Source organism: Carcharodon carcharias, chromosome 9 (genome assembly GCF_017639515.1).
Source record: "Carcharodon carcharias isolate sCarCar2 chromosome 9, sCarCar2.pri, whole genome shotgun sequence".
Classification (NCBI taxonomy): Eukaryota; Metazoa; Chordata; class Chondrichthyes; order Lamniformes; family Lamnidae; genus Carcharodon; species Carcharodon carcharias.
In genome coordinates this window covers 154,409,510-154,427,388 of record NC_054475.1, presented here as the reverse complement: position 1 = coordinate 154,427,388, position 17,879 = coordinate 154,409,510, and the positions used below count along the sequence as shown (strand labels likewise).

Here is a 17,879-nt window from a genome sequence, read left to right as displayed (position 1 = left end):
TCGCAGCACATAATTTGGAAAGTGCTCCAAATGCCAGGTCCAAGAGGACAGGGATAAATTACACAGCCTACCCCCTTGTGGTCTATTGTATTATTTCAGCTCTTGCTACTTTACAAATCCTAACAGGCTCACAGTAGAGAAATTACACTTTAATTGAACAATCTTAAAATAATAAAAGTATACACAAGTCCAGTCACTGCTAGCTTTCCGGGCCTTGAAAACCTGGCTTGTCTATACCAGGTGGAACCAACTATTTACACCAGCTGCCAAACTACAGAAATGTTTTGCAGCGATTGGCCTCTAACTGATCTCAGACATATTTAAACCATCTCACAGAATCATGGTTTGGTTACAACACAGGAGGGGGCCATTTGTCCTGTTGTGTCAGTTCCAGCTTTTTGCAAGGACAATTCATCTACTGCCATTCCCCTGCCGTTTTCTGTAGCCCTCTGAATTTTTCCTCCTCAGGCAATTATCCAATTCCTTTTTGAGAGCCGCGATTGAATCTGCCTCAGCAACACTCTCAGGCGATGCAGTCCAAGTCCTAAGCAATCGTTGTGCAAAAAAGTTTTTTGTCCATGTCGCCATTGCTTTATTTTGCCAATCAGCTTAAATCAGTGTCATCTAGTGCTTGAACCTTCCACCAATGGGAGGAGTTTCTCCCTACCTACTCTGCATAGACCCCTCATGATTTTGAATACCTCTATAAAATCTCCTCTCAACCTTCACTTTGGAGAACAACCCCAGCTTTTCCAATCTATCTACATAACTGAAGTTCCTCATCCTTGGAACCATTCTAATTCTGTACCCTAATGCCTTCACATCCCTCTCTCTCTCACCATAGAACCTGTGGCAGGAGCTTGAACATGGAGTCCTTTAATGTGGGATGCGGTTGCACTGAAGCTACCACACAGTTCTGGCTGACCAGGAAACTCTCCTACTCGCCATAGGCATATCAGAAGGATTTACAGTTGACAATCAACTTGCTTGGCCATGCCATGCATGCACCATCCTTAGCCATCAACCCTTAGGGTTAGACTCAAACCCAGAGCTTCTGGCTCAGAGGTAGGGATGCTACCCATTGCGCTACTAGACCTCTTAGTAAAATGAAGGACTTTACATTTCTCTGCATTAAATTTAGTTTGCCATGTGTCTGTCCATTCCACCAACCTGTCTATGTCCTTTTGAAGTTTAAAACTATCCCTCTCACAGTTCACAATACTTGCAAGTTTCGTGCCATCCACAAATTTTGAAATTAACCCAGCAGTGAGCCTCTGAATAATGCCCTTTAAGGGACAGTGTCACTGAAACCTCAGCTCTATCGCAAAACCTTATTGTCATAAATGCACCCCAAATCCTTGACTACCTGTGAGCAACATCATGGTTGATCAGTTAGATTTATATTTATATATTATATACGCTGCCTATAAAATTCCCTGAGAATGATTCTACTCCAAAGATTTTGAATCAATAGGATTGCATTCATTAATTAGATTGTATAGACAGTATCACACATCAATGAAGTATATTAAAATATTACAAATTGAGAGTTAAGTTGGCATAACCCGCATCCACAACAGTGCCAGGAGCTGTTCTATTTCTTCCAGGTGTTAAACTCTTCCAGCTGGTGTGAAGTCAAACATTCTAATCTGCATTTTTAATGAATAAGAACGGTGGCATAGAATCTTAGAACAGAATCATAGAACATTCCTGCTGGTTCTCCGAGCATCAAACTTTCATGCACATTTGGATACTGATGAGCTTGGCTTCATTGTCACTGGACTGGAGTGATACAGGAACCAGCAGTGTAACATTGGAATACAGAGTAAAATTTCAAAATTTGCCAATAATTCAAACTTGGAGGGGTAGTAAACAGCGCAGGTGATACTAATTGACTGCAACAGCCCATAAAACGGCTAGAAGAATGGGCTGACAAGTGGCAGGTGGATTTTAATGCAGAGAATTGTGAGATGATGCATTTTGGCAGAAGGGACAGGGAAAGACAATATAGACTTAATGGCACAATTCTAAAAAGTGTGCAGGAACAGAGGGATCTCTGGGCGCATGTGCATAGATCTTTGAAGGTGGCAGGACATATTGAGAGAGCAATTAGTAGAGCATATGGGACCATGGGCTTCATAAATACGGACAAAAAATACAAAAGCAGAGAAGTTCTGCTGAACCTTTATAAAGCTCTAGATAGAGTATTGCGTCCTGAGCGTCCCTGAAAGAGTGCAAAGGAGATTTACCAGAATATACAAATATATGAAATAGGAGCGGAAGTAGGCCATTTGGCCCCTTGATCCTGCTCCACTATTAAATAAGGTTATGGTTGACCTGTTTGTGTTTCGAGATCTACATTCCCATTTACCCCCGATAACCTTTGATTCCCTTGCCTAACAAGAATCTATCTACCTCTGCCTTAAAAATATTCAATGACCCCGCCTCCACCACCTTCTGAGGCAGAGTTCCGAAGTCACACAACACTCAGAGAGAAAAAAATTCTCCTCATCTCTGTCCTAAAAGGGTGACCCTAATTTTAAAACAGTGTCCCCTAGTTCTGGGCTCACCCACAAGAGGAAACATCCTTTCCACCTTCACCTTGTCAATCAGGTCACCCCTCACTTTTCTACACTCCAATGGAAACAAAATCAGTCTGTCCAACCTATCCTCATAAGACAGCTCATTCATTCCAGGTATCAATCCAGTAAACCTCCTCTGACCTGCCTCCAATGCATTTACATCCTTCCTTAAATAAGGAGGCCAAAACTGCACACAGTATTCAAGATACAGTCTCACCAATGACCTGTATAACTGTAGCAACATATCCTTACTTTAATATTCAATTCCTCCCATAATAAAGGGTAGCATTCCATTAGCCTTCTTGATTACTTGCTGTACCCACATATTAACTTTTTGTGACTGATGCACGAGAACACCTGGGGCAGGATTTTCCGTTTGACATGTTGGGGGCAGGCCCCACATGTCCACGTGTAAAATGACATGCGGTGACGTTGGGCAAGCGTCCCAACATCTCCGTGCGCCATCATGATGTTTTGCTGGGCGGGTGCGTGATGAAGTCTGACGTGTGAAGGCATTAATTAATGGGCCACTTAAGGCCCTTTAGTGTTCAATCGATGCCGATTTTTCAGCGCCCGTGCGACCTTTGGGTCAGTGCACGGATGCAATGGGCAGGTGGGTAGGAGGCATTTGTGTTAACCTCATCCACGGGCGAGATAAAAGAGCTCTCTGGGGTCGTGAATCTATGAAGTATTTTGGGAAGTGTTTATTGCTGAAAGTTTCTCAAACTTGCCTGTATGGTCTGCAGTATTTCAGAACGCCTCCCAGCTGCTTTTTCTGGACTTTTAACCCTCAGGTCAGCACTCTGCAGCGAAAAATCTTTTCTGGGCCTGCAGGTTTCAGGTATGGGAGTTGATCTGTCCACTGGAGGCAGCTCCTCTGAGGAGGAAGAGAGGGTTAGAAGGGGGAGGTGGCCAGGAGTCCACATTCAACCACCAGGGGAGCCACTTTTGGGAGGACAGGTGCAGGCACAAGGGGCGCAGGGCCAAGAGGTAGTCCAAGACGGAAGGGGCCGGAGAAGATGCCACTATCCTGCTGCAAGGGTATACAGGTGGCAAAGCAGTTACCTCAATATGTCTGAGTTGCAGTGTTGAAGGAGGCTCCACCTCTCAAGGGAGGCAGTCAACTATATCTGTCAGATGATTGGGCCTGAGATCTGCCCTGACTGTGTGGGTGGACACCCCATGCCAGTGGCTCTGGAGGTCACAGCTGCTCTCAACTTCTATGCCTCTGGCTCCTTCCAGGGGTCGGTGGGTGATTTTTGCAGTGTTTCCCAATCAGCTGTCCACACTTGAATCAAGCAGTTTACAGACGCTCTGATCAGGCATGCATTGACCTTCGTTCACTTCCATTGGGGCCAGGCAAGCCAGACACAGCGAGCCAGAGGCTACCCGGAGATTGCTGACTTCCCCCGTGTCCAGAGTGCTATAGACTGCACACGTGTGGCCATCAAGGTGCCGGCAGGTGAGCCCGCTGCCTTCGTCAACAGGAAGGGCTTCCACTCCAAGAATGCTAAATAATCTAAAAAACAATGAGTCACTGCTTTATTACACTTTAAACACATCAGCCTATCAAGAAGGTAATTGGTGCATTAGGCTTAGTTGAACCCAGGCAGGAAACCGAATTTCACCATTACTATTCTTTACTTAAAAATCTACATTAAGGATTTCTTAATAAAGAGAAATTAACTTTACAAACATTTATCTGGCAAAACCTTATTTTTTAGATTTTCTAAAGTGTGACTTGACATACAGGTAATTATTATGTAGCTGAAAATGACACATTGATTCTGCTTTTCTCCTTCCACAGTAACCAGGAAAGAATTTGATTATTTGCTCCTTTGGATACTTGTGCTGCATAATGGCAGGAGGCTTGAAGAAGTTATTAAGCTAGAGAGTAAAGGGAAGAATTTAAATCAATAGAGTGGAGAAAAACTTCTCCATTTGGCCCCACCTGGACCAAACCCTGAAGAGTAATTCCAGTATTCTAAGTAATTCCCAAATATTCTGTACCATCATTACAAGGATGGAAAACATTGGTGCAACATTAGGGTCACTGGTTTAAAAAAGTGAACTTCTCTTGGGGAATATTATAATTGTTCATAGATGCCAACTGTGGTTTAGTGGATATCGCTCTTGTCTAAGTCAGAAGGTTGTAAGTTCAAGTCTAATTCCAGAGGCTTGGACATAAAATCTAGGTTGACAGTACTGGGGGAATGCTGCAGCATTAGAAGTGCTTTCACACGAGACGTTAAATTGGGGCTGCCTGATCAAGTTGACGTTAAAGTTCCCATGACACTATTTTGAAGAGCAAGGGTATTTCTTCCCTGTATCCTAGTCAATATTCATCCCTCATCATTAAAAAAAAACCTGGTCACCATCGCATACTGTATGTGTGACCTTGCTGTCTGCAAATTGGCTGCCACGTTTCCTACGTTACAACAGAATCTACAGTTCAAAACTACTTAATTGGCGAAAAAGTGCTTTGAGACATCCGATGATTGTGAAAGCCACTATATAAATGCAAGCCTTTCTTTCTTATCCTGGTTGTAAGAGTGTGACAAATGTGCTATTAACTGAGGTTAATTTGAATCTCAGTAAATAAAGTAATAAGGTTTATTTCGCACCTGGTAATTGTACACATTTTAAATTTGGCTCTGAGGATTAATTTACTCTTGCACCCAACTATATGACCTCTACAGTTATAGACTGTAGACTAAGTAGTAGATCTGGGAATCCCTATGGATAACGATAACGGCACTTCTGGTAATAAGAGCCAATGGATTGTGGGCAGTTTGTCTTCTCCAAACAATCTATTGGATTTATTAGGGGGAGAATTAAATTCTCATTGTCATTTATTTGGCTGACATGGCCATTAAAAATTGCTAAAATACTAACTATTATCAACAAGAAACAAAATGGTGCCTATTCCTGTAAATGGTGGCCACGAAAGCCCATCCAGTTCTGACCAGGCACCATTAGCACAGCATCTCTAAACCAGTGTTGGAATCTCTAGTTTTGACTCTCACACCTCAATCATCAGCCCTTTGCATGCCATTATGCAACCAGCCAGCATTAACACCACCAACCACCATGTACTTATTAAAATGATAGAAATGCTCCAATTAAGGTGTTGCCGCACCACAAGTTTCAGGTTGCTCTTTGTCTTTTTTTTAAAAAAAAAATTCCAAATGCTTTTTCCTTTTATTTTTCTTTCTCTCCTGTTTTGGTTTTTGGTGCTCTTTGAAGTGGGTTGCGGTACAAGAGGACGTTGCTGGGCAGTATAGCTGAGCAAGTCCAAGGGGGAGCAGGGCCAGAGGGAAGCAAGGCTGCCGAGGATGGGCAAGAACAAAGCTGCCTACAGTTAATCATGTATGACCGCCAGGCTCTGCTTCAACTTGCAGGAACTGCAACATTGCAAGTTACACCCATAAATCTGTCAACAAGAGATGACCCATATTCAGGTTGAAGCAGCCTCAGTTCAGTTGGTGAGAGAAATGAGAAGGTGTAAGTGTGTGAAAAGGAGGGGGCAATATTTATCAACAGAGGAAAACCTGAATTTTGAGCCAAGATGGCCTCAATTCATGTGGAGGGGGAAATGAGACAGAGTGAAAAGGAGAGGGCAAATGCACCACATCCAGTTATTATGCCGAGTAATACAAGGTCAGTGAGAAACAAGGTAGACAAGACCTGCATAAGATTTTTGTCAGCATTCAGGGGGTCAAGTGTGCTCTGTTTCATCGAAACCTGGTTAATTTTGGACATTCCAGACAATATAATTGATATTGATGGGTTTGATCCACTACTGCTATAAATAAATCCCAAACAGAGGGCTTGTGTATTTATATGAATAAACATTTCTGAAATTTTCAGGTTAAGAAATGTTTTTGCCTCACTAACATTGAATATCTGTATGTATGTGATGTTCAGGCCCTTCTATTTGCCCTGTGAATTCAATCTATTACACGTTATTTTGGCATATATTCCACCAGGTGCAAATGCAAGATGGTGGAAAGAGTTGCTTATGAACAGTCCTAGAAATGGCTGCTCCTTCTCCAGATTCACTGAAGATCATTCTTGGTGATATCAATCACTGTGACTTTGCTTTGAGGGACAAATGAACTTGTGCAGAGAAGACATTGGGTGAAAATGTGGCAGGAAAGCGGTTAAAGTCTGGGATAATGTAGCCAATCAACATGAATTTGGATATTTTTATAAAGGATGAAGACATATGGCATTAATGATTTCTATGAACAGCTTCACGTCCAAACTAAAAAGATTAAGATCTAGCCAAATGAGAAACCTGGATTACAAAGGACTTTAAAAAAGCATTAATGAAGGAAAGGCAAATTAATCCAAGACAAGCCTGAACTAAAAATCATGGTGAGAAAGGAAATTCAGAAGGCAAAATATGTGTTCTGAGAGACAGGCTGCAAGACCCAGAGTGGAGACCACAACCAGATCAGCCATGATCTTATTAGAATCAGGGGGAGGTGGTGGCATAACGGTATTGTCACTGACTAGTATTTCTTAGACCCAGGGGACCCAGGTTTGAATCTCACCATGGCAGATGGTGAAATCTGAATTCTATAAAAGTCTGGAATTATAAGTCTGATGACAACCGTGAAACCATTGCTGATTGTTGTAAAAACTCATCTGGTTCACTAATGTCCATTACAGAAGGAAATCTGCCTCCCTTACCTGGTCTGGCCTACATGTGACTTCAGACCCACAGCAGTGTGGTTGACTCTTAAATGCCCTCTTAACATGGGCAACTAAGGATGGGCAATAAATGCTGGCCTAGCCAGTGACACACTCTTCCCATGAACGAATAAAAAATGGTGGAGCAGGCTTGAAGGGCTGAGTGGCTTACTCCTGCTTCTACGATAGGAATTAAATGTCAGGTTTCACATTGGAAAAGAGAATTATCCCTTCTTGCCCGTGGACAATCTTTATATTGCGAATGATTTGAACGCCGGTTTGAAAGTTACACATTTGTCAAACATGCGGCTTCACTTTGTGAATCAGAAACATCTTGTGTTACTATCAACAAATGGGAGGTAGAGAAGCAATTCAAGCAACTTAATCCAAGGAAAGCGGCCCAGATTAGATCAGCGGAAAAAGTCTTAAGGAATGTGCTGATCAGTTGGCAGTTCCTTTCTCTCTGCTCTTTCAGAAATCATTTGACATGGATACTGTCCCTTGCTGCTGGAGATCAGCCATCATCATTCCGGTTGCTAATAAGGTGCGGCCTGCTGAGCTGAATGATTACCGACCAGTTGTTCTTACATCGATAGTCATGAATTGTTTTGAGTGGATTGCATCAAAGCGTCTTTTAGCTCCTCTGTTTCCACATATTGATGTTACTGTGCTTATAAACCACACAAGTCAGTGCATGATGCTGTTCTGACCTTGATCCAACATTACTTGGGTAGAGATTAGGCAACTAGGCTTGTGCGATCTTAGTTGATTTCTCTTCAGCTTTTAATACAATGCAACCATTCCAAGCTTATTAAGAAATGGAAAAACCTTGATGTCAATCCTACTTCAGATCAGTGATTTCCTTCACAACAGGACCCAACATGTGTTAGTTTCCAGGATTTACTGACCTCATGTTAATGAATGCTGGAGCTCCTCAGGGTTGTGTACTGTGACATTTACTTTTCATCCAGCACATGAATGATTGTTGATCAGAATACGATGACAAAATGAGCCTGAAGTATGCTGATACATGTGGCTCTCATAAGGAATAATGGAAGTAACTATAGGATAGAACTTCATGGAAAAGTTCATACAACAGTATGATAACAATTCTCAAACTGAATAAAAACAAGACCAAAGAACTAGTTATAGACTTTAGGAAAAAAAAGCCAGTTGGTAATTTCCCAGTAGATGGCAAGTTGAATTGGAGGGAACGGCGTACAGCTGTGGTGGCCAAGGGGCATAGATACCATACTACCTCAGGAAATTAAAATCCTTTGAGTCGATCCCATAATTACAACCTTCTATATGGCTGTGTTTGAAAAAGCTATCCTTTTTCGAGTCTCTCCTGGCACAGGTCTGTGAAAAGTAGACTCTAAGGGTATAGGGATTATTGACCCAGACTGGGAGGGCATTTGATGAGCAGATTTTGTCAAGGAAGATCTGCTCTCAAAGAACTTTGATGGAAGTAGTGTGTCATGAACAACGAGAATCACCCCTTGTCTCAGTATTACTGCTGGTTGTGCTCAGGGAAAGGCTACAATCCCTCAGGTGCAGGACAAATTTGTTCCTGAATTCATTTGTGCCTTTCTCTATAAGAACTTTTAATAGGAATTTGATGTATGGATGAGGGTGGGACTCACTGACTGATTATTTTAAGGCACTAGAATAGCTTAAAATATGTATTAAAGCTAGGACTTTAAAAATAAATAAAATTGGATAACTTTATGATTCAGTTATATGCAATTTTTAACAAACAAGCAATGTACCTGAAATTAATTTCCATTATGGACAATAAACTAAAATTGCTGTTGCTGTCTTGGATGTCAAGTGGGAAAAGGCTGAAAAGCATTGTCAGTCCTGATCAGAGTCTTACTCTACACTGATGATGCCACCATAGCATTCTATACTGAGGAACACCTGCATCAGAAAGACAAATGTCATGGTCCAGGACGTCACCATATCACCAATCAGCCATGATGTTGAAATCAGTATGTGCAATTGCAAAGCTGCAGCTGTTAAGTCCATGCTGAGTAAGTAAATGTGGAACAAGGGCTATTTATATTAGGCAGCCCCTCAGGGTCGAGGATGACATTCTTCCACTCTGGTTTGACGGTTTCTGAGATGGCTGATAAGTCTAATGTGTGATCTGGAGACTCTACCACTTGCAGGGCAGGTGGTGCTTTAATGGTTAGATAGGTTGTTTGAAGGTGTGCGTGCACCCTCCCATACCTTGAAAAGGAGCTGGGAGAGCAGAGGTGACTGAGGGAGTTCGGTGAGGAGGGAATGAGGTGATCCTTTGAGTACTGTGAGCACGGTCAGGTTAGTATTTACTACTTTTATCGCTTATAGGTTTTAAGGTCTTATTTTGTGTTTCATCATTTGTAAGGACTACATTCTGTAATGAGGAGCATGGAAGAAAGGCCCTAGAGTAATTGATATTATTTGATATTAAGTATCTTCCAAAAGGTTTAATTTAATTTAAAGGGCTAAGTCGTGGCAGGAGAGTACAAAGCTGCGGTGCGCTCCTCCTGCTCTACGTGGGAAGCTGGGGACATTTCCAGTGTCTGGGGCCAGCATGTGTGCGGGAAGTATCTCCAGCTGCAGCTCCTGGAAGCCTAGGTTTCGGAGCTGGAGCGGCGGCTGGGAACACTGCAGAGCACCCATGAGGCAGAGAATATCGTGGATAGCATGTACAGAGATGCAGTCACACCGCAGGCTAAGAACCCACAGGTAGGAAGGGAATGGGTGACCAGCAAACAGAGCAAGAGGACTAGGCAGGCAGTACAGGAATCTCCTGTCGCTATTCCCCTGCAAATCAGATATACTGTTTTAGACACTGTTTGGGGGTGGGGGGGGGGGGGAGGTTGGTGGTGGAAATAGCCTCTCAGGGAAAGCAGCAACAGCCAAATTCATTGTACCATGGTTGGCTCTGCTGCACAAGGGAGGAGTAAAATTTGTGGGAATGCAATAGTTATAGGGGATTCAATTGTAAGGGGAATAGATAGGCGTTTCTGTGGCCGCAAATGAGATTCCAGGATGGTATGTTGCCTCCCTGGTGCTAGGGTCAAGGATGTCTCAGAGCAGCTAGATGACATTCTGAAGGGGGAGGGTGAACAGCTAGTGGTTGTGGTACAAACAACATAGGTTAAAAAAAGGGAATGAGGTCTTAAAAGCAGAATATAGGGAGGTAGGAAGTAAGTTGAAATGTAGGACCTCAAAGGTACTGATCTCAGGATTACTACCGGTGCCACATGCTAGTCAGAGTAGAAATAGCAGGATATATCAGATGAATACATGACTGAAGAGATGGTGAGGGGGAGGGTTTCAGATTCCTGGGACATTGGGACTGGTTGTGGGGGAGGTGGGACCAGTACCAACTGGACCTGGGCAGAACCGGGACTGATGTCTTAGGGGGAAATATTTGCTAGAGTGGTTGGGAAGGGTTTAAACTAAAATGGCAGAGGGATGGGAACCTTTGTAAGGAGTCAGCGGAGGGGGAAATCAAGGACAAGAACAAAAGACAAAAGGGAATAAGTGAAAGGCAGAGAAATCAAGGGCAAGAATCAAACAGGGCCTCAGTGAAAAATAGTGGGGACGGGACAAGTAATGTTAAAAAGACAAGCCTTAAGGCTTTGTGCCTTAACACAAGGAGCATTCGCAATAAGGTGGATGATGCAAATAGATGTAAATAGGTATGATATAGTCAGGATTATGGAGACATGGCTGCAGGGTGACCAGGGATGGGAGCTGAACATCCAGGGGTCTTCATATTTAGGAAGGACAGACAAAAAGGAAAAGGCGGTGGAGTTGCATTGCTGGTTAAAGAGGAAATTAATGCAATAGGGAGGAAAGATTAGCTCCAATGATGTGGAATCTGTAAGGGTAGAGGGATAAATGGGTCTTTTACCGAATGGCAGGTTTGTGTGCAGTTTCGGTCTCCTTATCTGAGGATGGATGTTCTTGCTATAGAGGGAGTGCAGCGAAGGTTTAACAGACTGATTCCCGGGATGGTGGGACCGACAGATGAGGAGAGATTGAGTCGGTTAGGATTATATTTGCTGGAGTTCAGAAGAATGAGGGGGATCTCAGAAACCTATAAAATTCGAACAGGACAGGGTAGATGCAGGAAGGATGTTCCCGATGGTGGGGGAGTCCAGAACCAGGGGTCACAGTCTGAGGATTCAGGGTAGACCATTTAGGACTGAGATGAGGAGAAATTTCTTCACCCAGAGAATGGCGAGCCTGTGGAATTCACAACCACAGAAAGGAGTTTAGGCCAAAACATTGTATGTTTTCAAGGAGTTAGATCTAGCTCTTGGGGTGAAAGGGATCAAATGATATGGGGAGAAAGCAGGAGCAGGCTATTGAGTTGGACGATCATCCATGATCATAATGAATGGCTGAGCATGCTCGAAGGGCCGAATGGCCTATTCTTGTCCCTATTTTCTATGACTTTGCCCCTGCACATTCCTAACCAAGTCTGTGTGTTCAGTGGCTTCTCGATTCAGCCTTTCTCATTTTAGTGAGTCATGAAACTCTGAGGTTGGTGTTTGGCAGTGTAAATTACTAGAGGTGCAGTATTGCAGCGAGGAAAATGGAAAATGTAGAGTTGGTGCAATGACACAGCCTTGTTTGACCCCGCTCTTCAGAGATGTGGGGGTTCCGTTGGTGAGGATCAGTTTTCATATCATGGAGCAGGTGGAGGATGGTGACAAACTTCTGAGGGGAGCCAAATTTAAGGATACTCCATAAGTCTTCACAGTTGACAAAAATCAAAAGCTTTTGAGGTTGAAAAAGGCCATGGTCAGCAGTTAGTTCTGCTCCTTGCACTTTTCTTGAACTTGCTGAGCACTGAACAGCATGTCTGCGGTGCCTTTCAATGGGTGAAAATCACACTGACTCGAAGGAGTTCCGAGGTGGTTGAGGATCCTTGCAATGATCTTCCCTGTGGCAAACAGTGGGTAGGCTCTTCTGGAGTTACCATAATTAGACTTACCTTCCTTCTTGAATACAGTCATGATCAATGTCCCCAAGATCCCCTGGCATGTACTCTTCTTTCCAGATGAGGGATACAAGATTATGCAGCAGTGCCAAGAGTGCACCTCCATTGTGTAAGCTGAGTGAGGAAGTCTTGAACAGCATCAACCTGATTGAACACCAAACTGCAAGTCTACCAAACCTGTGTCCTCGGTGAACTCCTCCACAGTAGTGAGACCTGGACAACAGATGCTAGACAGGGGAAAAGGCTAGACATTGTCTACCTTTGGTGTCTCAGGTGTAGTCTTGGCAGGACAAGATCACACAACTCAGGTTCTGGAGCATGCTAATTCAATTAGCATACAAAAGATACTAAGGCAACAATGCCTTAATTGGCTCGGCCATGTTTATCAGATGGATGATGGCTGTATAACCTAAGACCTTCACACAGTAAACTGGTCATGACCTGCTGGATGTCCATACCTCCGATACAAGGACATCTGTAGTGAGATATGAAGTTGGCAGAGATAGGCTGACATAGACAATTGGGACACAGCTGCTAACAGCCATGACCTCTGGAAGCTGACTGTTCAAGGAGGTATTGGAAGAGTCGAGAAGAAACAGAACTCTCAGCTGGCCAAATAGAGAAAACAGAGGACAACGGATTTTGCATCTTTTCAGCCCACTATCTTCACCTGTAACAAATGTGGCAAAGACTTCCATCCCAGAGTGGGACTTCTGAGTGACATCAGGTAACATTTAATAATGAGTTGGCCATCAAGGCACAAAAATTCACCACCCAAGACAGAAGGTTGCCAAGGAATGATATTGTAAAAACATCCCTAATTTTGATATGAAGAAGAGAAAATGCTGGGCATACTCAGTAGGTCAGGTAGATAGAAATAGTGTTAACCTTTCAGTTCAATGACCTTTCAGTTCAATGACCTTTCATTAAAATTTTGATAATTTGTCCCATATTTATTTTATTTATTCAATGATCTGGGAAGAAGAGTGCAGTTACCCACTTCCAATATTTTCATTTCTTTTTTAGGTCCAGCTTAACCATGGTGGGGAGTCATTTTGCAACTGTAGAATCTCAGTTTTTAAAACAAGATTTATACACTCATTAGAACTTTACATATGACTAAATGATCAGTTATATAGGAAATACTCATTACCTGGTACCAGGTGAATCTTGCTTTTCTCCCACTTTCATAAATAGATTTACAGTTTAAAAAAAGATCAGCTTTAGATGTCAAGCATTAGGCATTTCTGGTGTTAGTTTGGGTGTCTCTCAGGACCATTGCTTTACACGCCTGATATCAATGTACAATTATTCAAATTGCTATTCATTCTGTCCAATTGCTGAAAGCAAAAACAATGTTGTTGACAAATTCCATCATCACTATTGTAACAAAGTTTTCCTGAGTTAGATCTCAATAATACCTCTTCCCCAAAATATTCCAGCCAATTACATGAATAGAGTGTGTTGGGGACCAATCAGCATTCAGTCTGCCAGGAGACAAATGTAGCAATATCTCTGATTGACTGTTTCTGGAGAATGAACAGGTCAGATCCAAGGTTATGATACTGTGTGGCTAGTCTCGAAGGCCCATCTGGGCCTCAGTCGTACTAGCCAATTGTTTTGTTAAAAGCAGTACCATTAAGAGACTCTTTTGTTATTAAGGATACGAGATACTAAAATCCACACCCACCCAACTAGCCTCTCCTTCAAGGGTGCCTTCATATGGGAATCAAGAGAGGTTAAAAAAATTACAAATAAAAGATGCTGTAAGAGGACTGTTCCAACAAAATGTGCTTAATTTTAATCTGGCTTTTGACATCAACTGAAATTGGAAACTGGGGTAAAGTGTTGAAAGAAGTGCCAGCATATTGCAAAGCATATCAGAATCACTACAGGGATTCAAAATGGAATGAAAATGATATGAAACCCATTTAATAGCTTGAAATTTTAAAAAAGATTAAAAACGTCATTTCTCAGTGATTGAATTGAAGAACTTTTTCTGTATCTAGCACTGGTGGAATCGAGTTTACGCAGAACAGTGCGACAAGAGTGAGGCTTCGTATAAAGCACAGGACTGGAGCAGGGCAAGTATCACAAAGGTATCATGAGGAAAGAATTTAAAAGTACTATCCTATAACTTCCCCAGATTGTATGGCAAATAATTGCTCACAAGGAATGAATAAGAATCCTAACACTATTTGCCCAAAATCTGAACTGAGCTAAAGAAAAACAATGAATGGGACTGTAATTAAGATGGATTTTTGTCTCCTTTCTTCTGATTCCATTTCTCCTTTTCCTCTCCCCAGGTAATAAAACTGAATAAAAATACAGAATACTTTAAGAGAGCAAGAGAGATATCCAACACAGTGACAGTCATTGACATTCACATTAAACTTGAGACAGTTTGAATCATGCCAAAAGGCAACTAATTACAAAGTTACTTTGTTGCAATTGTTCAAAATTCATGACAAATGAAAAACAAGAGTGGTTAAGCAAGTTATGCACAAGTGCTGAAACCTCAAGTAAAAAATAGCATTTTTCGACCAAAGTCAAATATAAGATTACATTTTTATTTCAAGCTTATAAATTTTAATGATAGTCATGAAACTAAAAACAACATCCCTGTATGTAACAAGGTAGACAGAATTAAATGGTTGAATTACAGATATTAAACTGCAGCATTGAGAAATCAGGTTGTCTCAACATTTACAATCTCTTTCCCCCAACTCTCATTTTGCAACCAAAAATTGTCTTTAGGATAGGAAAAGATTATCTGTAACTACAATGTTCGTATCACTGAAGCACACTATTGCAACAAAATATACACCTTCGGGATTTCATAAATTTTAAATACTGTATTTTTAATATTGCAGATTGTTTTGCTCCAGGTGTTTTTTTTTTAGAGACTTGTCAGTCTTAAATAATTTCTATTCCAGTTATTGCCTTCTCTTTATACTCAAGATGGTCTACAAATAGACCTAGTGTTTATAGAAAATTCTGTGAACAAGCTTCTGAAAATGTACAAAGTTCCTCAAAAAGTTGCTTCAGGAAACTTCCTTAAAATCAATTTAAGAATCACAATACAGACTTAGTTTATTAGGTTACTATGGGGCCACAGTTCCTATGCTTTATTCGATCCAATTGCTCAAACTCAAACCTGGGAGAGAGAGAGAGAGAGAGAGAGAGACACACACATACACACAGACACACACACGCACGCTCTTAAGTTTCACTTCAAGTTTGAATCTTCAGCTATTTGATCTTACTGGTAACTTTTTTTTAAATGCAATGTTTAGGAGGAGGGTGAGTTTCACCCTCTTGTTAAATTAAAATAAACAGCAAATCGTGAAGTGCATTTTGTATTGCTCCAAATAGTCAATGAAATAAACAGGAAAGGAAAGACAACTGAACATCATGAAAAAAAAAACATTGAGTACAAAGTTGTTGTACCCATTATATTTTCAGGAGACAAAAGTTTGAAGGGCAAGTAAAGTGTTTTGAGTAACAAAACTATACATGAACACACTTTTGCTTGTTATCAACAGGGCAAAAGCAATACTTCTGAGGGATTCTTCACAACTTGATTCTATTTTCTTTACTCTCATTGTATTTAAATATACTCAAGGAACCTTGGCTCAATACCAAATTTTTTCATCCCTTTAGTCTTTCCAATTGACTTTATGAAGCGCTGTAACTAGGAAATACAACCATTCTGGGTTGTAGTCTTCCCCATGTCCAACGTTCAAATAATTAACAGGAAGTATGCTTCCACCAGGGAGAAAGGAAATGCCTGCTTTCCACAATTGAACTCTTCAGTATCAGGAAGCAATCCAGCAAACCACTTCTTCAATGATAAAAATAGATCAACTATGTAGTACAGAGTGGGCAATGGGAAGTCCATTGACTTATTATCAGTTTAGGAAGTCAGCTGTAGCTTTAGCCAAGCTAAAACAGACATATATACACCAGACATTTGTCCTATACCAATGTCTTACTAGATAGGAGCAAGTTTGTTCCCTCTCTGCTTGCAATCTGTTAATAAGAAATGTACTTGTACAAGTGTTTTGCATGCTCCCCCTTCACCCTGCGGCACACCTTACCTCAACCCCAACCATCCAACGCCTGGAATTAAACATACTGAGAAAAGTGATGAAAGTACTCAAATCGAATTGGAGGATCAGAAAGTCAGGTGCATTGAAACCACAACTGCTGTTATACTACAAAAGCAGTTTCACTCTAAAATAAACCTGTACAGGTAGTAAACCCAGAAATACCAGAGTGTAAATTATTAAGCTTTTAGCTTAGCCGCAGAAAACCAAGCATTTGGATACACACTGCAAAAAAGTTCTTAAATCCTTTGGGTCATTGAGAGACTTTTCAATTAAGAATGTGTTTAATAAAAACTGTTGATTCCACAACAGACTTTGTTCAGCATTTATTTGTAGGTGGTTACAAAGATAAGATGGGTAAAAAGATCTGCATCTGTTCAGTGAATACACCACTATACTTGTGTTTGAAAAGGTGAAATAAAGCTTTTAAGAAGTACTTCATACATTACTGCTGCGCCAGATGCATACTAAATAGAACTATATGGTACACTGTGTATGGCGACCTAGTACCAGAAATTCTATTAAACCAATTACAGGATTGCCTTTTACAAAGTTCTCTGGCAGCAGCAAAAAGCTTTTAAATTACATGTAACACTTCAAACACCATTTTTCCACACTAGCACTTTTTTTTTTTAAATAAACGCTTTCTCCTTAGTTACCCCAACTATTTATTCAAAATAACATCTCCAAGCTGAGGAGATAGAACAAATCACTGATCCATCTGTGACCACTTTCAATGCCTTCTGGTGGATCTAACAGGAGGTGACCTTGTAGCAGGGGAGGTAACCAACTCCATTTCTTCCTCCCTTGAAATAGGACTGTTTTGTAAGGTGCTACACCAGCTCAGCTGAGAATAGCAAAACTACAACATGTAAACATCAGCACCAGGCAGTGAAGCCAGAGATGTTACTGCGATAGTGCCCCCAAGATATATTTGAACAACCAGTAGCTTTTATAGCTGCACTTGGTGCAGTTAGAAAACTCATTGTAGGTCCTCAACAGAGAGGCAAAAACTTCTTTAAAATTTCAACTGTTGTTCTTAAATTCAGAAAGGTATCTCTACAATTCTGTATTAAATGTTTCTTATGCTTAAATTAGAAGAGAATAGAATTAAGTTAAACCCCTCACAAGTCAAAATAACAATTCTTAAAGTCTCTGTGTCAGAGACAATTCTTTTCAGAGATGCCACTTTAAGCAACAGAAAATAGGAAGAAATGCAGTATGATCATTAATTCATTCATACTCCTCTTCATCATCATCATCATCGTCATCTTCAATATAGGACGTAGGGGTCTCCATTCTGGGATCGGAATAGTGTGTACCATTGAAACTTCCTTGTGCTTGACTGGTCACTAAGGCCACTTCGGTATCAGTTGGTAAGGCTATTTCGTCACTGGCACCAAATGCTCTGAAAGTAAAACAATTTATTGAAGAGGAATTAAAAAAAAAGGAACTTCAGCATAAAAAAAGACAAGCGAAAGAAAA

At 41.2% G+C, this 17,879-nt stretch overlaps 1 protein-coding gene across 6 annotated transcripts in view; it reads right to left on the bottom strand.

The window, feature by feature from the left end:
* Nucleotides 1-14,834: 14,834 nt before the first annotated feature.
* The window catches only part of LOC121281988 (transcription factor Dp-1-like), a 75,725-nt gene continuing 72,680 nt past the window's right edge, over nucleotides 14,835-17,879 (bottom strand). For all 6 annotated transcript variants that reach the window (XM_041195302.1, XM_041195304.1, XM_041195307.1 and 3 more), the window contains one exon: nucleotides 14,835-17,802. In XM_041195302.1, coding sequence (XP_041051236.1) covers nucleotides 17,628-17,802 — 175 coding nt within the window. In that variant the 3' untranslated portion in view covers nucleotides 14,835-17,627. The remainder of the gene's footprint in view (nucleotides 17,803-17,879) is intronic.